Source organism: Schistocerca cancellata, chromosome 6 (genome assembly GCF_023864275.1).
Source record: "Schistocerca cancellata isolate TAMUIC-IGC-003103 chromosome 6, iqSchCanc2.1, whole genome shotgun sequence".
NCBI lineage: Eukaryota > Metazoa > Arthropoda > Insecta > Orthoptera > Acrididae > Schistocerca > Schistocerca cancellata.
The window spans coordinates 131,524,667-131,552,198 of NC_064631.1; the positions used below are offsets into that span (position 1 = coordinate 131,524,667).

Genomic DNA, 27,532 nt, shown 5'->3' on the forward strand with positions numbered 1-27,532 from the left:
CCATGCGCGCTCGAATCTCTCTAATTTTACATTCGTGATCTCCTCGGGAGGTATAAGTAGGAGGAAGCAATATATTCGATACCTCATCCAGAAACGCACCCTCTCGAAACCTGTCGAGCAAGCTACACCGCGATGCAGAGCGCCTCTCTTGCAGAGTCTGCCACTTGAGTTTGCTAAACATCTCCGTAACGCTATCACGCTTACCAAATAACCCTGTGACGAAACGCGCCGCTCTTCTTTGGATCTTCTCTATCTCCTCCGTCAACCCGATCTGGTACGGATCCCACACTGATGAGCAATACTCAAGTATAGGTCGAACGAGTGTTTTGTAAGCCACCTCCTTTGTTGATGGACTACATTTTCTAAGGACTCTCCCAATGAATCTCAACCTGGTACCCGCCTTACCAACAATTAATTTTATATGATCATTCCACTTCAAATCGTTCCGTACGCATACTCCCAGATATTTTACAGAAGTAACTGCTACCAATGTTGGTTCCACTATCATGTAATCATACAATAGAGGATCCTTCTTTCTATGTATTCGCAATACATTACATTTGTCTATGTTAAGGGTCAGTTGCCACTCCCTTAACCAAGTGCCTATCCGCTGCAGACCTTCGTGCATTTCGCTGCAATTTTCTAATGCTGCAACTTCTCTGTATACTACAGCATCATCCGCGAAAAGCCGTATGGAACTTCCGACACTATCTACTAGGTCATTTATATATATTGTGAAAATCAATGGTCCCATAACACTCCCCAGTGGGACGCCAGAGGTTACTTTAACGTATGTAGACGTCTCTCCATTGAGAACAACATGCTGTGTTCTATTTGCTAAAAACTCTTCAATCCAGTCACACAGCTGGTCTGAAATACCGTAGGCTCTTATTTTGTTTATCACGAGACAGTGCGGAACTGTATCGAACGCCTTCCGGAAGTGAAGGAAAATGGCATCTACCTGGGAGCCTGAACAAATATAGCGAGTTGGGTTTCACATGATCGCTGTTTCCGGAATCCATGTTGATTCCTACAGAGTAGATTCTGGGTTTCCAGAAATGACATGATACGCGAGCAAAAAACATGTTCCAAAATTCTAGAACAGATCGATGTCAGAGATATATGCCTATAGTTTTGCGCATCTGCTCCACGACCCTTCTTGAAGACTGGGACTACCTGTGCTCTTTTCCAATCATTTGGAACCTTCCGTTCCTCTAGAGACTTGCGGTACGCGGCTGTTAGAAGGGGGCAAGTTCTTTCGCGTACTCTGTGTAGAATCGAATTGGTATCCCGTCAGGTCCAGTGGACTTTCCTCTGTTGAGTGATTTCAGTTGCTTTTCTATTCCTTGAACACTTATTTCGATGTCAGCCATTTTTTCGTTCGTGCAAGGATTTAGAGAAGGAACTGCAGTGCGATCTTCCTCTGTGAAACAGCTTTGGAAAAAGGTGTTTAGTATTTCAGCTTTACGCGTGTCATCCTCTGTTTCAGTGCCATTATCATCTCAGAGTGTCTGGATATGCCGTTTCGATCCACTTACTGATTTAACGTAAGACCAGAACTTCCTAGGATTTTCTGTCAAGTCGGTACATAGAATTTTACTTTGGAATTCACTGAACGCTTCACGCGTAGCCCCCTCCTTACGCTAACTTTGACATCGTTTAGCTTCTGTTTGTCTGAGAGGTTTTGGCTGCGTTTAAATTTGCAGTGAAGCTCTCTTTGCTTTCGCAGTAGTTTCCTAACTTTGTTGTTGAGCCACGGTGGGTCTTTCCCGTCCCTCACAATTGTACTCGGCACGTACCTGTCTAAAACGCATTTTACGATTGCCTTGAACTTTTTCCATAAACACTCAACATTGTCGGTGTCGGAACACTGAATCGAGAGGTCAGTTCATGCACAAAATCCTGCGCCGTTAACACTTTGCAATTATGGGCAGCTTAAGGTAGCATGGCTAACAAGGGAACCTCCCTATCGCACCCCCCTCTGATTTAGCTATAAGTTGGCACAGTGAATAGACCGTGAAAAACTGAACACAGATCAATCGAGAAAACAGGAAGAAGTTGTGTGGAACTATGAAAAAAATAAGCAAAATTACAAACTAAGTAGTCCATGATTAAGATACGCAAAATCAAGGATAGTTTGAGCTTAGGAGCGCCGTGGTCTCGTGGTTAGCATGAGCAGCTGTGAAATGAGAGGTCGTTGGTTCAAGTCTTCTCTCGAGCGAAAAGTTTAATTTTTTTTATTTTCAGACAATTATCAGAGTTCAGGCACTCACACATAATCAACTTCGCTCTCCAAAATTCCAGGACATGTTCAGATTTGCTTGGACATATGCAGGATTTGACGGTCTACACACGGAAAAATTTGAAAACGTTAAAAATATATGTTTTCACAAAGCACAGGGAAAACTGTGCGACTGTGAAACTGTTGAATTCATTTGTTGCAGTTTATGTGACAAACTCTTATGTTTTCATCACTTTTTTGGGAGTGATCATCACATCCACAAGTAAACCTAAATCGTGCAAGGTAGAATAATCTTTTTACCCATTCGCGAAATGTACAAGTTAAGTGGGTCGACAACATATTCCTGTAATGTGACGCACATGCCGTCACCAGTGTCGTATAGAATATATCAGACGTGTTTTCCTGTGGAGGAATCGGTTGACCTATGACCTTGCGATCTAATGTTTTCGGTTCCCATTGGAGAGGCACGTCCTTTCGTCTACTAATCGCACGGTTTTGCAGTGCGGTCGCAAAAGACAGACACTAAACTTATTACAGTGAACAGAGACGTCGGTGAACGAACGGACAGATCATAACTTTGCAAAAATAAAGTAAGTAAACTTTTCGCTCGAGGGAAGACTTGAACCAAGGATTTCTCGTTTCGCTGCTGCTCACGCTAACCACGGGACCACGGCGCTCCTGAGCTCGCACTCTACTCGATGTTGCCTATCTTGCGCATGGACTACTCAGTTTGTATATTTTGCTTATTTTTTTCATAGTTCCACACAACTTCTTCCTGTTTTCTCGATTGATCTGTGTTCAGTTTTTCAAGGCCTATCCACTGTGCCAACTTATAACTAAATCTGAGGGGGGTGCGATGGGGAAGTTCCCTTGTAAGCATTTCTTCAGGGGACTTCCAACTCCTTGTTGAGACCATGCCACGTCGAGTTGCTGTGCTACGCCGAGCAAAAGGAAATGCGACATGATATTAAGAGGTATCCCATGACTTTTGTCACCTCAGTGCATATCGCTTATCCACAACAGTCGCAGCCAAGCAGCGCGGCTAATATCTTTGGCCCCCTGGCTGTGTGACCTGTGGCGGGCCTTGCTCTGTCCCAGAAGCGCGCGGCGCTGTCGCGCTGGGGCCAGTCGCGGCGGCCCGTGGCGACCGTGGCCATCATCGCCGTGGTCGTGCTCGTGCTGGTGGTCGTGGCGGCCGTGCTGCTGCAGGACGTCTCTCTGGGCCCGGCTCGCGCGCGCCCGCCCTCCTTCCGTCTGCGGGACATCACGGACGGCCGCTACGTGCCGCGCCCCATCAACGCGACCTGGGTCTCAGGTGAGCAGTGCCTCTCGCAAAGTTATGCCCAGTTCCTAAAGTGCTCAGTGTCTTCTACACAAAGTACACGCACCGTGATTTTGTCCAATATGAGAGTAATCTGACGCTTGATACAGAAATGTAGTAGACAAAATTTTGAAAAAAATATATATTTGCAGGTTTTTGGTAAGGATAGAAACTGAAATAATGAAGGCCAGGGTTTGAACCTGGGCCATTTGATTAGTAGGCAGATACGCTAACCACTAAGCCACCCTGGCATTGTAGCTAAAACACCAAGGAATACCCTTGTCCAGGGCTTCCCAACCTGTGGTCCGCGGACCCCTTAGGGGTCCGCCGCCTCTTTCTAGGGGATCCGCGGCCACCTTTCACCAAATTGTGTAAAATAATGAGTAAAATTATTGCAAAAAAATGTGAAAATAAAATTCATCACCATCTTTTTTTCCTTGTGAAAAACATGTGTACTTTTACTTCAGGTCGTATCCCCAAGCAGCCTTTGCGGTTCCTAAGTGAGAACGTATACACTGTTTAGTGCCGGAGAATGCGGCTTCTCTGATCGACTGCTTCGCAACAGTACAGGGGTCGTTCGTGCGCCGGCTCACGCCGGCGCTGAAAGCTTTTACGCATGCGCGGAGTGAGCTTTGTCGTCCAATCACAGCGCTCGCTGGCACGTATGCGGCCCCAGGCATCATTAAATGTAAAAACTTGCTTTGTCAGTGCACTGCCTATTTCATAAGTCGATTTTTGACCAGTTTATTACTTCTAACATGGATCGGTGGCTGAAGTTAGGATCTTTGAAGAAGGGTGCAGTTTCTCCATCGCCTTCACAACAAGGGAAGTTTCCAGTTGAAATGAATGAGGAGGGAGGACGACCAAAGGAAGACTTTTCATACATTTGAACATTTTTCTTCGGATTTCACGAAAAACCACACACACAGACTGTTACGAAATATGCATGCTCCTTACACAACAGTAGCCAAACAGTGGAAGTGAACAGACCATAAGCGGTAGCTTGTCAACAGCGAACAGTTTGGACGTGACGTTGATTGCTCTTGGAGGAAGACAGCTCCATCGTGTGAAATTTCAGTTAGCAAGTAATTTTAATCAGACTATAGTGTGTTGAACAAAGGGAGTAAATCCACTGGTAAGTGTCTGGATACAGTAGGAATTCCAATTGGATCGTTAATTTCAAGTTGTTTTCATTCATCTCTAAACCAAAGACTATTGATACTTTGGGGGGGGGGGGGGGGGGGGGAGTCATTGGGAACATGGCACTTGCATTAAGAAGCTTTCAGTTCCCATGGGTTTCGCTCTGAAATTTAAAGTTACTGTGCTCTTGACTGACTAAGGGTCCGCCATGGATTTTCGACTGAAGAAGGGATCCGCCTGCTGAAAAGGTTGGGAAGCCCTGCCCTAGTCCATTGCCCTCTCTAGCACAAAATTCAATTCACACTTCAGCCCATCTTGATTTTGCCCTTTTTAAATCGTCAGTATTGGCGAGGCGCTCCAATCTACATCTACATCTACATCTACATGGATACTCTGCAAATCACATTTAAGTACCTGGCAGAGGGTTCATCGAACCACCTTCACAATTCTCCATTATTCCAATCTCGTAAAGCACGCGGAAAGAATCAAAACCTACATCTTTCCGTACGAGCTCTGATTTCCCTTATTTTATCGTGGTGATCGTTCCGCCCGATGTAGGTCGGTGTCAACAAAATATTTTCGCATTCGGAGGTGAAAGTTGGCCGTTGGAATTTCGTGAGAAGATTCCGTCGCAACGAAAAACGCCTTTCTTTTAATGATTTCAAGCCCAAATCCTGTATCATTTCTGTGACACTCTCTCCCATATTTCGCGATAATACAAAACGTGCTGCCTTTCTTTGAACTTTTTCGATGTACTCCGTCAGTCCTATCTTGTAAGGATCCAATATCGCGCAGCAGTATTCTAAAAGAGGACGGACAAGTGTAGTGTAGGCAGTCTCCTTAGTAGGTCTGTTACATTTTCTAACTGTCCTGCCAATAAAACGCAGTCTGTGGTTAGCCTTCCCCACAACATTTTCTATGTGTTCCTTCCAATTTAAGTTGTTCGTAATTGTAATACTTAAGTATTTAGCTGAATTTACGGCTTTTAGATTAGACTGATTTATCGTGTAACCGAAGTTTTAGTACTCATGTGGATGACCTCACACTTTTCGTTATTTAGGGTCAACTGCCACTTTTCGCACCATTCACATATTTTTTCTAAATCGTTTTGCAGTTTGTTTTGATCTGCTGATGACTTTATTAGTCGATAAACGACAGCGTCATCTGTAAACAACCGAAGAGGGCTGCTCAGATAGTCTCCCAAATCGTTTATATAGATAAGTAACATCAAAGGGCCTATGACACTACCTTGGGGAACGCCTGAAATCACTTCTGTTCCAACAGTGGAACAGCAGGACAGCTTTGTACATAATGGGGAGATCCTGCCTGTACCATGCAGCTGTGTTAACCATAGTGTCACAGTGGTGTAGTGGATAGCAAAATTGCCTAGTAAGGAGGAAGCCTAGGTTCAAGTACATCGTCAGCACGGTAGTCAGCTTGTTCGGTCAGAGGGCCGATTGTCCTCCGTAATAATAATAATAAAAAAAAAAAACTAAGTAAAAGAATCAACGATCGACTTGAACGAACGTCATGTGACGTCCGCCAGACCAAAGGAAACAAACAATACCGAATAAAATTATATTAAAGAAGAGTACAGGACTTGGCACAAATTTTAATTCATTACGTCAGTTTCTGCCCTTATCAAAGATAAAGTTGAGACTCAGTATGTCTCCAGGAAAGTGTAGTTTCATAAGATATTTTAGGTGTTCTTCACAGGGCTTAATTCACACCTACACCTACAGGGGTTTTACAAAAATATGAAAACACGGCAAGAAATTAATGTTTTATCATAAATGCAGATGTTAGCGAAGCCTGCAAGTTGCGCTGTTGTATTTGAACACGGACGGCACCTGTACAACGTCCTCAACACTTTTCAAATTTAGTATGAGTGCATTACGTTGGAGTTACATGACTGCGAAAGTGAGCAAATTGTTGACGTTCATATGGTGGGTGATTCTGTACCCAAGGTAGCCGAAGTGCTTGATGTTTCTAGAGGCAGCGTATCTCAGATTTATACCACATACAGGGAAAGCGGATAAACAACATCCGCTAAGTCACAGCGTGGACGAAAGCGTGTGTTGACTGTCATCGAAGAGGATTGTTACAAGAAATAAGGGACGACAGCTGCAAAAGTTGTGGTCAGAACTTTCCGTATATTATTATACCACTTAGCAGTCCCTTGCGTCAAACCCTCGTGTCGTCCGTGCTCCATTACTGTCTCCCTCATGTAACTCCTCTCATTTGCCCGTCCATCCTTTCTCTTACGATTCTTCCCTCTCGCTCTTATGACACACTTCATAATGGCCATGATAAATGTAGTCACATGTGATTTTTGTTATAGGGCTGCCCTGCAGTTTCAGCTGCATCTGTTACTGCAGCTGCGCATACAGCTCCTGTGCCACGCAGCTCACGATAACAGAAGAACACACTTCCAACAACACAAAATCCTTCCCTCCCCCACATATCGCTCCCAATCTGCCTGTCCTTGTTTCTCTTTTATCTCTTACACATGATGTTAAATCACATGTGATAGAATTTATTTCACGCACATGACAATGTATTACACGCGATCAGATATACTTCAGTCAGAATACTATCCCCTCCCCCAACACAATTCCTCTCACTTCTTAGAGGTATCAGTGGTATTCAACTCCCCCTACAACTACCTGAAACCTTTACTTGCCATTTACAATGCCAACTTCTTTCCCCAGCGCTATCCCTGCTCTATTTATCTGCGGCAGTTCAGAAAAGTTTCACTATCTCTAGCCAAGACCCTGTTCCATATCCTGTTCCTTAAATGCTGCCTAAGCCAAGGATTCTTCCCCCGCCCCCCCCCCATTCGCAATGGCCTAACCATAAAAATCTCTATTTCGGGATCCCACTTCTCCTTCCACAATGACCTTCACCTTTTCAAATTCTGCAAGTCCCTTTCCCTCACAAACCCGGTTCTACAGAAACACATCTCCATGGCACAGGCATCAATGAACCATCTCCACTCCCTCTGCAAAATACTGTTACAATACAATCCCCACTAACTACAACTCATCACCCAAAATGAAATCCTGACACTCCAACACTTAGAAGAATGTTCCAAACACCACCTGCCCACAAGTTATCCAGTCTGCTGACATCCTACTCCCACCATGGAGCACAACTATCCAACCCCCATCCTACACACAGTGTTCCTCTTTGTCAAATCCTCATAGCACCCAGACCCTGCCTTGCTGACCTTTTCAACCTACCACACCCTCCAAAACCCCCTACCAACACCACACAAAATCCAGAGCCGAAACAATCCCAGAACACTGATGTTAACCTCTCTACGAAAATCCTCAGCCGCACAGAAATTTCAGTTCTGTCCAAAGTCCTCACATTCAGCCCTACCAAGCGAGCTACAACAGTGGTTAGCACACTAGACTGGCATTCGGGAGGACGATGGTTCAATCCTGTGTCTGGCCATCCTGATTTACGTTTTCCATGATTTCCCTAAATTGCTCCAGGCAAATGCCAGGATGGTTCCTTTGAAAGGGCACAGCCGACTTCCTTCCCCATCCTTCCCTAATCCAATGAGACCGATGACCTCGCTGTTTGGTCTCTTCCCCCAAACAACCCCACATTTAGCCTCACTCCCATGTTCAACCATGTTGGACTTGTGAAAGACCTGCTCTCCTTCTCTTGCTCCCTACAGTGGAAACACTTCTTTGCCAACTACTCCTCCAAGCATAGCCAATTTGATCCAAATATCAAACTCTGTCTGTCTCAATTCATACCACCATCCAATTGTGATTCTCCCACACTCCCACCTAAACATCCTGTGGTCAACTTCAAGGAATTCTTAGCTTCAAACCTGTCCTCACCATCTGTCCACAGGACCCCCATAAGAACTGCAACCTCTCAGCAGAAGAAAGGACTATCCTACACAACCTAAAAACAGATCATGACCTGGTCATCCTCCCAGTAGACAAGGGTTCTACCACTGCTGTGATGAACTGGAGTGACTATCTGGCAGAGGGCCTCCACCAACTGTCTGACACCTCCACCTACAAGCTTTGCCATAGCACGCCATCCCAGAAGTCCAACACAACACCCAATCCCTGCTAAAATCCATCAATCCTTCCCCGAAGCTCTCCCCTAAATCCACTCCCTACTCACCCCAACAACAGCCCCCACACCCATCTTCTACATGCTTCCCAAAATCAACAAACCTAACAATCCTGGGCACACCATTGTGGCTGGTTGTAGTGCCCCACCAAAAGAATCTTGGCCCTGGATCAACAACTGCAACCAATTGTCCAAACCTTAGTCTCCTAATTAAAGATACCAACTGCTTCTTGTTCCAGCGCTCCACCACCTCCACACCCTTAAATCCAGGATGCCTACTCTTCACTGTAGATGCAGCCTCCTTCTACACCAACATCCCTCATGCCCATGGCCTTGCTGTGTTGAACACAACCCCTCCCAGTGCCCTGCAGATTCCTCAAACTCCTAACCAACTACTTTCTCACCCATAACTATTTCACCTTTGAAGAGAAGATATACAAACAAATTTGTGGCACGGCCATGGGCACCCATGTGGCATCCTCTTATGCCAACTTAGAGGAAACATTCCTCGCTTCCCAAAACTACAAACGCCTGGTCTGGTTCAGGTTTATTGATGACATCTTTATAATTTGGTCCCAAGGCCAGAACAGCTTGTCCTCCACAACCTCAACACCTTCTCTCCAATCCACTTCACCTGGTATTCCCCCACACATCATACGGCCTTCCTAGATGTCATTCTCCTCCTCTCAGATGGCTTCATCTACAACTCGGTCCCCATCAAACTTACCAATCACCAATGCTAGCTACACTTTGACAGCTGTCGCCCCTTCCACTCGCACCCTGCCTCTTGTCACCTAATACCGCCCCAGACTGGAACGACTGAACTATATCTTTTGTCAGGGTTTTGATTATCTATCATCATGCCCTGAAATGAGGGAATCCTACTAAATGTACTGCCAAACCCTCCCAAATTTGTGTTCTGCCATCCAGCCAACCTCCACAGCATACTAGTCCATTTCTATGCCACTCCCACTCCCCTGCTACAGGAATCGTACCTCTGTGGAAGACCCAGCTGCAAGACCTGTCCAATAGCCCCCCCCCCCCCCCCCCCCCCAGCACTACCTACTCCAGTCCCATCACAGGCTTATCCTACCCCATCAGAGGTCAGGCCACCTGTGAATGCAGTCATGTTCTATACCAGCTCTGCTACAACTGCTGTACTTTGTTTTACATTCGTTCAAAAACTGATCAGCTGTCAACTACGACATCAAACTGTTGCCAAAAACAAGATGGGTCACCCAGTGGCACAACATGCAGCAGAGCACAACATCCGAAATTTCAATAGCTGCTTCACAACCCATGCCATCTGCATCCTCTCCACCACCACCAGCTTGGGTCAGGATCCCATGACTGTCACGTGAATATGGAATCAATTGTGTCAGGAGGGCCATACACAAGGTAATGTAAGATCTCAGTGGCCTCACATGACTTTTTCTGACAAAGACAGAAAAATTACTTGGTCAGACTTGCACTGTTGTAGAGCCGTGTCACATACTTCCAATCAGGAAATTGGTGTGCTTGCAGCAATACAAGTACCAATCAAACAGCATGATGACATAGGGAGGATCAAAGACTGTCAGCAAAGTAAACATTGTCATGGCTTCTCATGGTGTGACAGCAGAGAGAGGCACACTGACAGTAATGTGCTTCATAACAACACTGGATAGAGAAGTGGTCTTCATAACAACACTGGATAGAGAAGTGGTGGCACATCATCTTTTGAGATGAGTTCTGGTTCTGCATGCAAAGTCATGGTGGACATATTCATGTGTGAAATCTCCAAAAGAACAAACATTGCCACATTGCATTTTAAATATCTGTACTGGGGTGACAATGCTGCTACAATACACCGTCATCACAGGTACTTCATGGGCCAATGGTGTTTTGATGATAACCAGAGAACAGAGGGTGAGAGAAAATGAAAACTTGCCATGCAAGTCAATCTGTTCATGGCAGCTGAACTCAGCATAAGCACTGACCTCCTTGGCTTACTGCCGTCTGCAGGTAAAGACAACTGTCAGCTAGTCTGCCCATACTACACACCACCTATGCCTTCCATGGAAGGTTTCTGCACTGTTTAGTGGCACTAACCAGACCAGCTCATCTGTCTCCATTGCAATGCCCACTGTTGTGGATACTAAATCCTTCCATGTCTGAGAAGGCTGAAAATGACCAGGCTTGGGCTGCAATCTCCAGCACAACACATTGGAGAACATGGCAGTGGTTCAAACACTGAAGGAAGCAATGCTGACATTGATAGATCTGCTGCAAGGTTGAAAGGGCAGAGGGGCTTGGGAACTGAGGGTCCACTGGCAGCAGCAGATGCAAGGCCACTTCCATAAGTGAGGTGGGGCAAGGAGGTGGAGGATGAGGAGGAGGAGGAGGAGTAGGAGGTGGATCAAAATCCATGGGCTCCACATCAGCAGGTGCAGGTGCAAGCCTCAATGGGACTCAAGACTCCAGGAAATGGAAGAACACCAGAGGATGCAGAGGGGTGGCAGTAGGGAAGTACACTGCTGCAAGTGGGCATCTGCACCTGGAACAGCATCATGACCAACCCTGGCAGCCAGAAGACCAGAAGACCATGGCAGTGACGTTTCTGTGTGACATGTGCACAACTGATTTGCATGAAGGCTCAGCTGAGCCCTTCAGACATCCACCACAAACAGCTACCAACCATTGTGGCCCACTACAACAACAAGCGGCAGCCACCCCTGCCACAGACCATAGCAACAGGTCCAAATGATGGCCATGGTAGGAAACTGTAGTGGAACATGATGGTCCATGGTATGTGGTTCAGCATGGAACAAATTCAGGAGACCTCACAACTGGTGCCCATGTAAACATCCAACCAGAATGCACAACTGACCAACATCACCTGGTACATAGCCAGAAAACTCAACAATGCATTGTCATAGGAAGCCCACGTAAACATTCAAACAGACTGCACAACTGACCAACATCACCTAGTACATAGCCAGAAAACTCAACAATGCATTGTCATAGGAAGAAGCAGACACTGATTTTTTATTGGCATCTTGAATGTGTGCATGAAATGCTCCATCCCTTAGTCAGAAGCCAAATGAAATAGGGTGATAGTCATTTGCTGGATACTGTTATGAATGCAAAAGTCTCCAAATTCCTGTGACACAAACTGTTGTTATCAGACACAAGGGTGCTGAGGGCTCACTCAATGGTAAAAATAACCAGCAACATGTGAACAAATGACATGGTGGACAGACTGGCTATGGATAGGAAACTGGACAATGTATGGACCACCAACAACCTTATGCTGCCTGAAAATGAGCCCATGAAATCATTGTGCACCCTGTTCCAAGGGTACACTGGGATAGACCAAGGAGGAAACTAGAGCAGTGGTGCAGCCTGGTTCTGTGCACAAGCCCTAATGGCACACTCCAGATGTTCGGTGTCAAGATTGATTCCAGGGCAATAGATGTCATGTCACAGTAGTGCCTTCTTACAAGTCATATCCCAGTGTGATGCTTACATCAATTGGATTATGTGAGGGTGCACACTCCAGCAAATCAATCTGGATTGCTGAAGCAGCTTTCCAGAAAAGTGTGTCATAACCTCTCGTGCTGTCGGTGAAAAATCTGACAGGGTTTGCTGCAAGGCTCCATCCAATGTGAACACGAGAGCCTCCTTCTGATCAGTCTCTGGACTGGGCCTCACCAGTAGCAGTGATAGTGCATCAGCATTGGGATGCTGGGTGGTAGAGTGCTAATGAATTTCATAGCAGTAGTTACTGAGGAAGAGGGCCCACTTTTGCAATTGGTGGTGGTGGGCAGTCCTATCAGGCACCTTGGAACAAGGGCCAGATAAGGAAATCAGTGACTTGAGGTCATTATGAGGAAGAACCTCACCCCATACCAGGAAACATGAGACTTTTTAACTCTGAAAATAATATCTGGCACTTTCTTTTTGATTTATGAATGATTACCCTGAGTTGCAGAAAGCATCTAGACAGCCATTTATGAGGGTGGCAGATGTATGGGGCACAGTGGACGAACTAAGCATAATATGAAATTTTACTCAAAAATGACTGTAGTTCCTTCAGGTTCTTGGCCACCAACAGGTTGACAATAGCTTTAATATGGTTGTCCTGCAGCTAAGCACATGTCCCAAAAAATGCACCTTTGGTAAGAGAAAAGTGCATCTTTCCAGTTTGCAACAAAGGCCATTCTCTGGCAGGCATTGGATACCTGATAGAAGGATTTGTAAATGCTCCTCTATGGTAAGGCCCATTACCCAGATGTCATCAAGGTAACTGATACTATAGGGAATGTCCTGAATCAACTGCTGCAAAAATCATTGACAAATTCTCAGTGCAGACAATACTCTGAATTGCAAGTGATTAAACACGTAAAGCCCAAAGGAGGTACTGAGGACCAAGAAGGTCCAAGAGCCATTTTCCTGTGGCAACTGGAGGTAGGCATCACACAAGTTGATGTGTGAAAAATAGTCACAAACAGTTGATAGCATATCTCACCCATGACAACCATGTGTGGGCAGTCTTGATGAACATGCAACAAATGACAATTGGGACAGGATTACCCAGTGAGTGGAAGAAGACTGATGCTGAGGCTCCAAAAACCACCAAAAGTTGGAATTACGGTGCTACGGCTGACATAAACCTGCTGAGATTGGTGTGGGTGAAGATAACCAGTGCTGCAATGCGACTTCATTGGAATTGTCAGTGGTGTCAATACATGGTGACTTACCAGGAGATAAGGCCACCTGGGGTACCCCACAGAATACTCAAGCTGTTTAATTTGCACACCTAATTGTGCCACTTGTCAATTATCAGAAAGGAAATTTCTTGTAGCTGAAATCAGCTCATGTGGTCCAAAATATGGACAATGACAGTTAAAGATGGGTTACACAACATCAACACCTTAGTCTGACCCTCAGGATCAGGCACTAGCCAGACAATCACATCATGAATTAGTGGGTCTGCACAAGAGGTAGCACATTTGGGACACTTAAAAGAACACTTGCGCAAGAGATCTTAAATCAATGATCCAGGCTGCATATGACTGTCCTGGCTGTTTCTTTTCTCGTGTGAAATACTGCATCAGAAAATGAAAAAGCTCATCAATGGGGAGTTCCTCAGCCCCAGTGTAGGGCTGCAGATTTTGGAACCTTTTTTTTTTCTTTTTTTCTTTTTGAGTCATCAGTCTTCTGATTAGTTTGATGAGGCATTCCTCTCCTGTGCCAACCTCTTCATCTTGGAGTAGCATTACAGCCTATGTCTTCAATTACTTGCTGGATGCATTCCAATCTCTGTCTTCCCCTGCAGTTTTACCTTCTACAGCTCCATCTATTACCATGGAAGTTATTCCCTGAAGTCCAAGCAAATGTCCTACTATCCTTTCACTTCTTCTTGTCAGTGTTTTCAATGTATTCCTTTCCTCACCAATTATTTTGAGAGCCTCCTCGTTCCATACCTCATTAGTCCATCTAATTTTCAACATTCTTCTGGACCACCACATCTCTTCTTTTCTGGCTGCCTCACAGTCCATGTTTCACTACCATACAATCCTGTGCTATAAACATGCATTCTCAGAAGCCTTCCTAAAATTAATGCCTCTATTTAATAGTAGTAGAATTCTCTTGGCCGGGAATGCCCTTTTTGCCTGTGTTAGCCTGCTTGGTAGCAGAATTCCTTAATTTCATCAACTTCATTATCACCAGTCCTGATATTAAGTTTCTAACTATTCTCATTTCTTCTACTTCTCATTATTTTTGTCTTTTATTTACTCTCAATCCATTTTCTGTACTCATTAGACTGTTCATTCCATTCAGTTGCTTCTTCACTTTCACTGAGGATGATGATGTCATCAACAAACCTTATCAGTGATATCCTTTCACTTCGAATTTTAATCCCACTCTTCAATCTTTCTTTTATTTCTGCCACTGCTTCATGAATGCATAGACTGAACAGTAGGGGCAAAAGACTACATCCTTGCCTTACACCCTTTTCAATCTGAGTACTTCGGTCTTGGTCTTCCACTCTTATTGTTCCCTCTTGGCTCTTGTACATATTTTATATTACCTGTCTTTTCCTATAGCTTACCCTTACTTTTCTCAGAATTTTGAACATCTTGAACCATTTAACATTTAAGACTTTTTTCAGGTTGACAAATCCTATGGACATGTCTTGTTTTTTCTTTAGTCTTGCTTCTATAATCCAATGCAATGTGAGAACTGCCTCTCTGGTGCCTTTACCTTTCCTAAAGCCAAACTGATTGTCATTTAACACAACCTCAATTTTCTTTTCCATTCTTTTTGTCAGAAAATTGGATGCATTAGCTGTTAGACTGACTGTGTGATAATTCTTGCACTTGCTGGCTCTTGCAATCTTTGGAATTGTGTGGATGACATTTTTCCAAAAGTCAGATGGTATATTGCCAGACTCACACATTCTACACACCAACATGAATAGTCATTTTGTTGCTACTCACCCCAATGATTTTAGAAATTCTGATGGAATGTTATCTATCCCTTCTGCCTTATTCAGTCTTAAGTCTTCCAAAGCTCTTTGACATTCTGATTCTAATAATGCATCCCTTACCTCTTCTATGTAGAATCCTGTTTCCTTTTGTATCACATCATGAGACAAGTCATCCCCCTCATATTGGCTTTCAATGTACTCTTTCCATCGATCCATTCTCTCCTCTGCATTTAGCAGTGGAATTCCCACTGCACTTTGGGTACACCACCCTTGTTTTTCATTTAAATGGAGAGTGTTTTGATTTTTATATATGCTGAGTAACTTCTTCCAACATCACTGCTTGATTTCTTCACATTTTTCATGCAGCCATTTTGTCTTTGCTTCTCTGCCCTTCCTGTGTATTTCATTTCTAAATGAATTGTCTCACTGTATTCCAGATCTTGCCTGAATATTTTTGTACTTCCTTCCTTCATTGATCATCTGAAGTATTTCTTTTGTTACCCATGGTTTCTCCACAGTTACCACCTTTGTACCTATATCAGAGAAATTAATCAAAGAGTGTTCATGTGAGTTGAGTTTTATCTTAAGTTATTTGTGTAGTCAATCTCTTATCAGCAGAACTATTACAGACATGCTAAAATATGCTTAAGTTAGGCCTCTTTACAAAAAGGAGAATAAAGAGATACCATCAAACGACTGATCAATTTCTCTGTTGCCAGCTTATTCAAAAATATATGAAAAGCTTCTTAAGCATTTTACTGCAAATAATATACATTGTATAAGTCACACTTTGGGTTGCTTAAGGGCTCTGATATGGAGAAGGCTATTTATGCATACAGTGAGAATGTACTTAATTCATTAAATAACAGATTAGAGGCTCCTAGCATTTTCTGTGACCTGTCAGAAGCCTTAGATTGAGTGAATCACAGCATTCTCTAATTTAAATTAGAACATTATGGTGTCACTGGCATTGCTGCAAAATGGTTTGAGTCTTACCTGACTAACAGGAAACAAAGCTGTGATTGCAAAATACCTGTGTAGCAGGCAATCAGTCTTCATCTGATTGGGAAATAATTATATACTGAGTTCCTCAAGGTTCCATCTTGGGTCTGTTGCTATATCTTGAGTACATAAATGACACCACACCTGTTACATTGCCAGATGGTAAGTTCATTTTGTTTGCACATGATACAACAGCAAGTCACATGCAGATTTAGAAAAGTCTGATAATCAAATTTTCACTGACAATAAAGGGTTTAAAACTAATTTCTGTCACTAAAAATTTAAAAGATCCACTGCACATGGTTCAGACCCTGTAGAAGATTTCCTTTCAGCATGTGTGTGACATGTGAAGACATGTAGATAGAAGCAGTTGATTATGTTAAATTTCTGAGATTACAAATTGATTATAAATTCTGTTGGGAAGGGCATACTACATAACTGAAGCACCTAAACAAATTTGTATTTGCAATGCAAATGATGTCAGATGTGGGAGATCCAAATATTTAAAAAAAAATTTATAATTTGCTCACTTTCATTCTATTATGTCATATGGGATCATATTTTGGGGTAACTTGTCAAATCAAGAAATAGTTTTTTGAGTGCAAAAGCATGTAATAAGACTCATTTGTGGTGTAAATTCAAGAACATCATGTAGAAACATGTTCAATGAAATGGGTGTACTAATCACTGCTTCTCAATATATTTATTCCTTAATGAAATTTGTTGCAAATAATGTGTCTCTTTTTCCAACCAACAGTTCAACACATAGTATCAATACTAGGAATAAGAACAATCTACATAAAAACACAAAATCAGTTACCTTGGTCCAAAAAGGGGTCCAGGATTCAGAAACACACATTTTCAATAAATTGGCAGTAACCATTAAAAATTTGGGTTTCAGATAAAATGCAGTTTAAACAGAGTTTGAAAGACTTTTTGGTAGGCAACTTTTTGTACTCTATAGATGGATACCTTAATAGTGGCTTAGCTGCTGGTAAAGCTTTCAAGATGTGAGGTTGTGGTCCAAGAAACTCTTCTGTTCCTGATGTTTCATCCAAGACTGCGCTGGACATCCTCAGAGGTGCTCCTCCACTGAGTCTTGCCGAATGACTGGTCAGATGTTCTAGAACAACATATATACTGTATGAAAGGGGGCATGGTCAAAGTAACACGTAATGAGCAGAGATAACCCTTGTCAAAGATAAAACTTAACTATAGATTATCATCTTGTCAAAGATAAAATTGTCTAGTGATTCCGCAGAGCTACTCCCCATATGTCACTAAGTTTAATTTCTTCCTCTTTTCTATTAAAAGTATCTTGATGCTTAAAAATTTCAATGGCTTCTCTACATACTCATGGATAATAATTTGCTGTTGTAGATAAATATTTCTGCTTCAGAAAACTTCACATTTTGGTTTCCTGGTTGATGAGCATGGTCTGCTACAGCTGATTTCTCTATTTTTCCTGGTTGGCAAAGACTTTTGTGCTCTTTTAGCCACGTCTTTATGCTCCTCTTGGTAGTTCCAATATAAACACAAACATGGAATTTTGTATACACCACATGTCAACAGAGGAGGGTGTTATCCTTCAGAGATCGGAGTACTTGACTACTTATTTTCTTTGTTGGTCTAAAGACCTGGTCTGATGTCCTGTCTCTTTAAAATCTTACTGATCTGATTTGTTACTTATTTAATAAAAGGAAGAGAAACTGTATTTTTCCATCACTGTGGTTCATCGTTGACCTTCAGTATTGGTCACAAACTTCTCTTTACCTCTTTCCCTGAGTAGCCACTTTTCTCAAAGGCCTGCTTCAGATGTTTTATCTTTGACAAAGATTATCTCTGCTCATCATGTATTGCTTTGACCATGCCCCCCTTTCCTACAGTACATATGTTGCTCTCGGACATTGGACCAGTCAGTTGGCAAGACTCAGTGGAGGAGCACCTCTGAGGATGTCCAGCACAGTCCTGGATGAAATGTCGGGAACAGAAGAGTTTCTTGGACCATGACCTCACATCCTGAAAGGTTTACCAGCAGCTATATCATTGCGTCATGAAAGCCATCATTCTATGATTAATAGTGATTGTTAGACCAGCTTAAGTAAAACAGTATGTTGGAATTCAGTTTTGATAGCACTTAGCGACAACAGTCAAGATTAGGTATTTTTGTGTTGATTAATTTATTAAAAGTGCATAAGTATGTTTCATTCTGACAGTTTATTAATTCTGTAAATATTAGCAGTTCCAGTTTACTATAATGTATTCACATAGTTGACAAGCTTTTGACCAATGATCAGGGAAGTGAGTATTATATTCAAATTATCTATATTTTTTATGTTATACTTTCTGCCTTGTTCCACACCCACAAGAATCATCTCATTTTTGGTTCTGTGTAATGAAAACTGAATCTAATCTAATCTATGGTTTTCTTTCCAACTTCTGTGATTGCCCTGTTTACAGATGTTCATTTGTCTTCAACTGAACTGCCTACTGAGTTATTCCTTATCAAAGTATCCATAGTCTCAGAGAACTTCAAGCTTTTCAGAATTTCTGACTCTGACTGTGATTTAATCTAGCTGAAATCTTCCCAAATCTCCCATCCTTTCCCAAGTGTACCTTCTCTTTTTGTGATTCTTTAACCCAGTATTCTTCACTACTGGCTGCAATTTACTGCAGAACTCAGTTACTCTTTCTCCTCTTTCATTCGTAGTACCAAGCCCATGTTCCCCCGTAACTTTTTCTTCTACTCCTCCTCTTATAACTGCATTCCAACCCTATGACTATTAGATTTTCATCTCCCTTTATGCACTGAATTACCCAGTTAAAATTTATATCAACTTTCTCTATCTCTTCATCTTCAACTTGTGATATCAGCATGGATATGTGAACATTACTGTTTCATTGGTTATTCAATCTTTTTCTCATGGTCTTTTTCTCATGGTCATCTCCCTCTTGGCAGTCCTGTCCCAGAGATTTAAATGGGGGACTAGTCTGGAATCTTTTTGCCAATGGAGAGATCAGCATGTCACTTTTTCAGTCACAGGCTACATGTCCTGTGGATACACATTAAGTGTCTTTAATGCAGTGGTTTCCATTGCCTTCTGCATTCTTGTGCCATTGATTGTTGCTGATTCTTCTGCCTTTAGGGGCAGCTTCTCACCCCAAGAGAAAGCAAATGCCCTGAACCTTTCCTGCTGCTCCTCCACCCCTTTGGCAAGGCAACGTCTTATGCTGGAAGTCTTGGGCTGCCATTGCTGATAACTTTTATTCAAAATTTAAGTGGCAGCAGTCTTCAATCTCTGGATCAAGGATGTTTTGATTACTGATCAAGGACGCTACCCCAGACCATGGGTTACTTTACCTTTCCATAGTCTCATAAAACCAGCAAACCCCATTGGGGGTGGACAAGAAAACTGCACATTTGGCACCTGGCCCACTGACATTGGGACAAGGGCACAAAGTAACTACAAAATCTTGTTCATCAATGTCTATCTGCTCCTGCTGCTGCTGTTCTTCCTTTTGTAGCCTCAACTATTCCTGCCAGCATTGCAGAAATGCTGGATCCAAAAATTAGGGTGTTGCATGTGTAAGAATGTCCTTAATCAGTGCTTTAGTATCTGTGCTGGCATGACAGTGTTATAACACTACACTGCAGGCACAGTTAATTCATGGGCCAGCAGTGGCTCAGTAATAACTGGGCAACAGAGTCCATGAGAGGAAATGACAGCTCACCTTGCTAGTCAGTCCGAACCATCATAGAGATATGCACAGCAATAAGTCAGCCATTCTGCAGTTAGATATATGCACAGCAATAAGTCAGCCATTCTGCAGTTAGATCTCTTTGCTTTGAACATTTCTATATTATGATTCATGCAGTGCAAATGAATGAAATAAATGAAGGCATCATTAAGTTGCTTAGAACTATTTAATTATTAACATCACTATTATGCACTATTTTCTTTGGATATGAAGCAAGAACTGTTAAAGTGAAGTACATTTGCAGGAGTTGAGCTGTTCTTCAGTGTGATTGTTATGATTAAATTGTGAACTGAAAATCATTAACTTTATTACATAATAATTCTTCAGTTTCTTAGGTTTATTCATTTTGATTTTGAGGCACATAGCTGCAGAATACCGGTATGAAAATAGTGTCGAAATAACATCAAAGGTATATGAGGTTGACATATTATGGACTCATATTAATTACTATTTTCTGTGTAGAATAAGTTCCCAAACAAGATTTTGAAACACAATGGGCAAATTTGTTCCATGTTCCACCTTCTGCTCCTTCAACTTCAACAGCCCTTGTGTAGGAGAGCTCCTGTAGTCACTTCACCATACAGTGCTTCACACTTGGGCATTAGGCAGCTAAGAGTGACAAATAACCAGTGTGTGCAAAAGGTATTTCAGTAGGTCATAACTGCATACTATCAGAATTACGACCCAAATTTTGATGTGGTACCCATTTCTGGAACTGATATCTTGCAAGTGTGATGTTTTTCTCCTTCAAGTATTGTATCAAGTTGGCAATGTTTCCTTGCAAGCAATGGAAAAAAATGACTTCCCACACATAGAAGGAAACAACTGAAAGAACTGGTATTCTCCCCACTTACATGTTCATATAGCCATAGTTTGCACAGTCGTAGTGCTTAGTGAAACACTGATGATTGTAAGTATTTTATGGTACTAAATCGATTTCATATTGTTATTGTATTAAAATGTAGCATATATTTAATTGTTACTATAATATTATGGACAAAATAACACACATCTGTGCCACATTTGAAGTAGGGTTAATGGCAACATAGTTTTGGAGAGGGGGGGGGGGGGAGACAGAGACAGATAGTAATAAACCATGACCCCCATCCCTCCACCTTCCCCCCTCCCCCCACTCCTCAGAACATAACCCTGAGTTTGCACCTGTTTGAAGCACGATACTGGTGTGACTGTTGGCCTTGCGGATGGCACAAAATTTTATTTGTCATTTGACTCATTACTTTTTTGCCTGAGTTGTTTTAGTACACTTATAATGTGATATGAATATCTTTTTCTTTCTTGATAAAAGATTTAAGAAATCAAAAGTTATAAATTATATTCAGTTTGGTTTATAACAGATTTTTGTTTATGGCATTTCTCAGTTGTTCCTTTTGTTACAATTAGTAAATAGACATTTTCCCCCGAAGTGGCAGTTTATAGTCTTCTCAATTTTTATTACTTCTTTGTCATTCCTCAACATTTCTCCATTCTTACACAGTACAGAATCTTTATTCTTATTTTATAATCTTTTTAAATGCTTGTCTAACCCATATCTATCCCATATTCTGCTTTTTAATTACATGGGTATTTCATTATATGTAGTTTTGTTTCCTGTTGCATTCTAAGTTTTCCATTGATCTGTTATCCCCTTGCAATCCTCTCTCTCTCTCTCTCTCTCTCTCTCTCTCTCTCTCGCCCCTTTTTTTCCTTTTCCTTTGCCCCTCCCCCTCCCCCTCCCAATTTTAGCACACATGGCACCTGAGAATGATGGTCACATTCTAATTCCTGTTACATCATCATCAACCTCTTTTCTTTTCCTTGTAATTTAGCACTTTCTATCTTCCTTTTTTTAATATGATAAGTAATTTTTTATTGCTCTTGTTATAACGTCAAGTTTAACACATATATTTCAGAACGACACAACACACATAAGTCACAGAGTAAGTTGACAAGCAAGACATGTGTACACATCAGCATTCGAATGAGCACTGAGCCCCAGTCTAGCGGCCGCTGCTCAGCTGGCCGCTTAGGTGGCGCAGCTGCTGCATGGCTGGCAGACAGCGCCACACGTAGAGGACGCGTGTAATTGCGCAGCGGCGCTTTGAATGATGGGTGAGTCACAACACTTTTCCCCCCTTTGAAATTGTTGCACTGGTCTTGATGGAGGTGTCCTGGAGATGGCTAACGTCCATAGGCATTGTTTGACTCGCTGTAAAGTCTCGAGGAGGAGGCTTCCCGTACGGACGGAAGTGTCCCCAATGATAACGGCTCGACAGGAGACGTAGGGGTCGAATCTGCTGGGGCCCCATGCACCAATCTGCCCATTGCGGCAAGTCCAGTTGATATGACAGGAGACATGGGCGATGTGTCGGAGTCCATCGGAGGAAGAGGCGAGTAGATTTGCTCTGACAGAGGATGGTCATCCGGTTTCTGCATGGGCACGTCTCCTGGTGGCGTCCGTTCTTGTGCTGGCATCGCGATGACGGTGAGAGGGCTGCGTTGTGAGTATTGAGAGATGCTGAGATCCCGAGCATCAGGTAGAGCCGAAGGTGGTGTAGCGGCATTCCGAACAGGCGTTGCCAGCACACGAGGCCGAAGCTGGTCCGAATGATGCACTGCAACACCCATGTCCCTCTGGATTTCATACAGGCGTCTGCCACAGTGTCTTAAGATGCAGCCCGGGCTCCATTTTGGCCGCCTGCCATATCCCCATACCCAGACGAGGTCGTCGGTGGTGAACCGGCCAAGTGAAGGCACCCGCGGCCGTGAGGTGGAAGGCCGCAGAAGATGAAGTAGCGTGCGGGGCTGTCGGCCATGTAAGAGCTCAGCCGGGTTGTGGTCGCCCATGGGGGTGAAATGGTAAGACGACAGAAACTGGAGCAGCAGAAGAAGTCAGAAGTTTCTGCATCTGAGCCTTAAATTTGCGGACCAGTCGTTCAGCCTCACCGTTGGATTGAGGATGGAACAGCGGGGCCGTGACATGTATAACGCCATGACAAGCACAAAAATCTGCAAATTTGGAAGAGGCAAATTGTGGACCATTATCAGTAACAAGATTAGAGGGGAGGCCTTCCAAAGAAAAAATGCCGCGGTGGTAGGCGACGTGCAACGGACAATGAAAGGAAAGTTAGAGTAGGCGTCAATTACGAGGAGCCAATAAGTACCTAAAAAGGGTCCCGCAAAACCAGCATGAATGCGCTCCCAGGGCTTCTCAGGCGAAGGCCACGGTGACAATGATGACTTCGGGGCAGCGGCCTGTGACCCACAAGGGCTGCAGGCAGTGACCATGAGTGCTATTTCAGAGTCGATGCCAGCCCAGTACACGTGACGGCGCACCAGAGATTTTGTGCGAGACACACCCCAGTGCCCTTGGTGAAGGAGGCGCAAGACCAAAGCACGCAAAGACGCAGGTACCACAACACGTGGCAAAGCATTGTCCGTGGAGAGGAGGATAACACCATCCCTAGCCGTGAGGCAGTAGCGCAAAGCGTAGTAGTTCCGCAACAGATCAGAAGTCTTAGCAGACGGGCTATCTGGCCAACCCTTCTGAATACAGCGTAAAACCCAGGAGAGGGTAGGGTCAGAACCCGTAGCAGCCGCCAGCCTCTCCCCAGTGATGGGGAACCCATCCACAACCCGTTGCTCGGCAACATCCAGGTGGAAACACAAAACTTCGTCCCTATCTAATGCCCGATCAGGACCCATGGGAAGGCGAGACAGAGCATCAGCATTTGCATGTTGAGCCGTTGGCTGGAAATGAATCTCATAATTGAAACGAGACAAGTAAAGAGCCCAACACTGGAGGCGGTGTGCAGCCTTGTCGGGAAGTGACGTTGATGGATGAAACAAAGAAACAAGTGGTTTGTGATCCGTAACAAGATGAAATTTTGAGCCATAGAGAAAAACACCAAACTTATGAAGAGCATAAATAATGGCCAAAGCTTCTTTCTCAATTTGAGAATACTTTTGTTGGGCATCCGTGAGCGTTTTGGAGGCATAAGCAATGGGTTGTTCCAAACCATCAGAAAAACAGTGCGCAAGGACGGCACCAACCCTGTATTGAGAGGCGTCTGTTGCAAGAACAAGATGTTGGCCAGGTCGATAAGTAGCCAGGCACGGGGCCTGTTTCAGCATAGTCTTCAACTTCTGGAAAGCTGCTTCGCATGGCGCGGACCAGTGAAAAGGCATGTTTTTATGCAACAGGCGATGCAACGGCTGAGCCACTGAAGCCACAGATGGTAAAAACTTGTGATAGTATGCTATTTTTCCTAAGAAGGCCTGCAGTTCCTTAACAGATGTAGGGCGAGGAAGGGCATCGATCGCAGCGACAGTTTGCTGAAGCGGACGAATACCAAGTACGTGATAGATGCCTGAAAAAATTGTGATTTCTGAAGATTACACTTAAGACCAGCAGTCTGTAAGACATGAAAAAGTTTGCGGAGATTTTGAAGATGTTCTTCAGTGGTGGAGCCAGTGACAACAATGTCGTCCATGTAATTGATACACCCAGGGACAGGGAGCAATAACTGTTCCAAGAATCGCTGAAAGAGAGCAGGGGCACTAGCAACCCCGAATGGCAAGCGTCGGTATTGATAGAGGCCGAAAGGTGTGTTAAGGAACAGAAACGGCTGGGAAGCAGTGTCGAGAGGAAGTTGATGATAAGCTTCTGACAGGTCAATTTTAGAAAAATACTGGCCTCCAGCAAGTTTAGTGAACAGTTCTTCAGGACGGGGCATAGGGTAAGTGTCGATGAGGCATTGGGCATTTACAGTGGCTTTGAAATCGCCACAGAGATGAATATCACCATTTGGCTTAGCAACGACAATGACAGGAGAGGACCACTCACTGGAAGTGACAGGAAGCAAGACCCCTGAAGTAGTGAGACAATCCAACTCCCATTTTACCCAATCACGAAGGGCCACAGGAATGGGCCGAGCCCGAAAAAACTTAGGCCAAGCAGTGGGTTTGAGCATGATATGAGCTTCAAAGTCGTTTGCATGGTCTAACCCAGGAGAAAAAAGGGTCGAAAATGTCGTCGACAAGGAATCCAGTTGAGCATAAGGAATAGCATCATTGCTCTGGTCAACCACAAATATGGAAACAGTGCGAACAACGGATTTGTAAGATACCTCAGCATTAAACTGTCCCAAGAGAGAAATCTTCTGTTTATTGTACGTCCGTAATTGCCGAGTGACAAGTGACAGGAGTGGAGAACCCAACTGAAGATACGTCTTAGAATTAATTATAGTGGCAGCAGAACCGGTATCCACTTGCATGCGAACATCTTGACCAAGGATTTGGACAGTGAGGAATAACTTCCCTGAAAGGGAAGAAGTGCAATCGACAGACAACACAGAACCAGCGTCATGTTCATGAACATCATGTATGTGGTCAGATTTGCAAACGGAAGACATATGACCTTTCTTTTTGCAATTGTGACACACAGCCCAACGTTGGGGACAATCCTTGCGTGAATGTTTCGTAAAACACCACGGACATGAAGGAAGTTGCCGGGGGTTTTGCTGCAGTTTCTTAGCGGGTTGTTTACGGCTAGGCCGAGGCTGCGCGTGGGAGCACACTGCGTCCATGTCAGCCAGCGGGGACACGCTGCACGTGTTGTCAATAGCATACAGAGGTTGTATTTCCCCAACATCGCCCCATGCCTCTATTTGCGCCCTAGCGGCGTGAGAAATTTCAAAAGACTGCGCAATGGAGAGAACTTCATCTAGAGTCGGATTCGCCACCTAAAGGGCATGTTGCCGAACTTCTTTGTCAGGCGCTGACCGGATAATAGCGTCCCGTACCATGGAATCGGCATAGGATTCTTTGAGAACGTCAGTAACAAATTGACACTTTCGACTGAGGCCGTGAAGTTCAGCAGCCCAAGCACGATAGGATTGATGTGGCTGTTTTTGACAATGATAAAAGGCAACACCAGAGGCTACCACATGTGTTTGCTTTTGAAAATAGACAGATAGAAGTGAGCACATTTCAGCAAAGGACAAAGATGCAGGATCCTTCAAAGGAGCCAATTGCGACAACAACCGATACATTTGAGGTGAAATCCAGGAAAGGAACAGAGACTTACATGGTTGTTTGTCCGTGACATGAAATGCCAAGAAGTGCTGTCGAAGACATTTTTCATAATCAGACCAGTCTTCTGCTGTCTCGTCGTAATGAGGTAAAGGAGGTATAGCCAATGACGAGAAATGCCCCGCATTTGACACCACGACGAAATCGCGAATTGCCGCTGTTAGAAGCATTTGTTGTTCAAGGAGATTTTGCAACAGTTGCTCGACAGTAGCCATGGAACCCTGTGGGTCAACGGTGAAAAGGAAAAATCCCATCCTCGTCACTAATTGTTATTATGCAAGTTTCAGAACGACACAACACGTGTAAGTCACAGAGTAAGTTGACAAGCAAGACATGTGTACACGTTAGCATTCGAATGAGCACTGAGCCCCAGTCTAGCGGCTGCTGCTCGGCTGGCCGCTTAGGTGGCGCAGCTGCTGCACGGCTGGCAGACAGCGCCGCACGTAGAGGACGCGTGTAATTGTGCGGCGGCACTTTGAATGATCGGCGAGTCACAACAGCTCTACAGATATAAATTTTTTACCCATTTTTTATTTGTGAACTTTCAAGAATATTATTAAAAATTTAATTGATTGTTTCAGATTACCAATTTCTGTACAAGGATATTGATAACAGGCCTGTCCTGTACAACATGTTCACTCATACTGCAACACATCTTATCAGGAAACTATATGTAAGTATGTTAAAGGTGTTAATACCTCAAAAATGAAAGTAAAATAAAAACTCTGACAATATTTGAGACAGAAAGAATACAATCATTTGTGTTGAATTTTTACCATTAGTATTGAAAAATTCTTTGGTATCCTTCCAAAGGGCAAAACAAATGTATATCACAACAAAATTCAAATAAAAATAAATAAAAAATATTAAAAGTAAGTTTACAGAAATATACTACAAATATAGATGCACAGTCCCTAAGGAAATAATGGCCAGTAATTATTCTAACTGTAATGGTCTGTCTACCACAGTATTACAATACTGTGCTGACTAGCCGCATTAAATTCCATGGGGGTCCAGATAATACCTCATTGAGTATGTTTTGTACTTGAAAATGAGAATGTTTATCTCCTTCATTTCTTACCTCCAATTACCGTATGCAGTTATCATTTTGCTCAGTGCACTTTAAATGCATTAGGTGTTAATCCAGAAATAGTGAGCAGCATACATATCGTGCAAGTACACAGTCATATATCTTGCAGAGGTGTCTACAAAGAGCCCAGATTGTTGCATTCGTATCTCAGTACATTTTCTCCTGTATGCTGTTTGTAGGTACCAATAAAATCAGCTTCAGCTGATCTGTGATTTACGCAATTTCAATAATACTCTTCAATTTGACATAGATTTTGGCTTCTTGCCTATAGTTCTAAATGGGGATTCTGCATTCTGGTATAAGTCTTCAATA

General features: G+C 43.4%; 1 protein-coding gene across 2 annotated transcripts in view; it reads left to right on the plus strand.

The window, feature by feature from the left end:
- Nucleotides 1-27,532, plus strand: part of LOC126191239 (venom dipeptidyl peptidase 4-like) — a 198,283-nt gene that overhangs the window by 76,941 nt on the left and 93,810 nt on the right. Inside the window, exons 3-4 of one of the 2 annotated variants that reach the window (XM_049932045.1) lie at nt 3,341-3,557; nt 26,712-26,803. In XM_049932045.1, coding sequence (XP_049788002.1) covers nt 3,341-3,557; nt 26,712-26,803 — 309 coding nt within the window. The remainder of the gene's footprint in view (nt 1-3,340; nt 3,558-26,711; nt 26,804-27,532) is intronic. The other variant, XM_049932046.1, reaches the window with a different exon arrangement.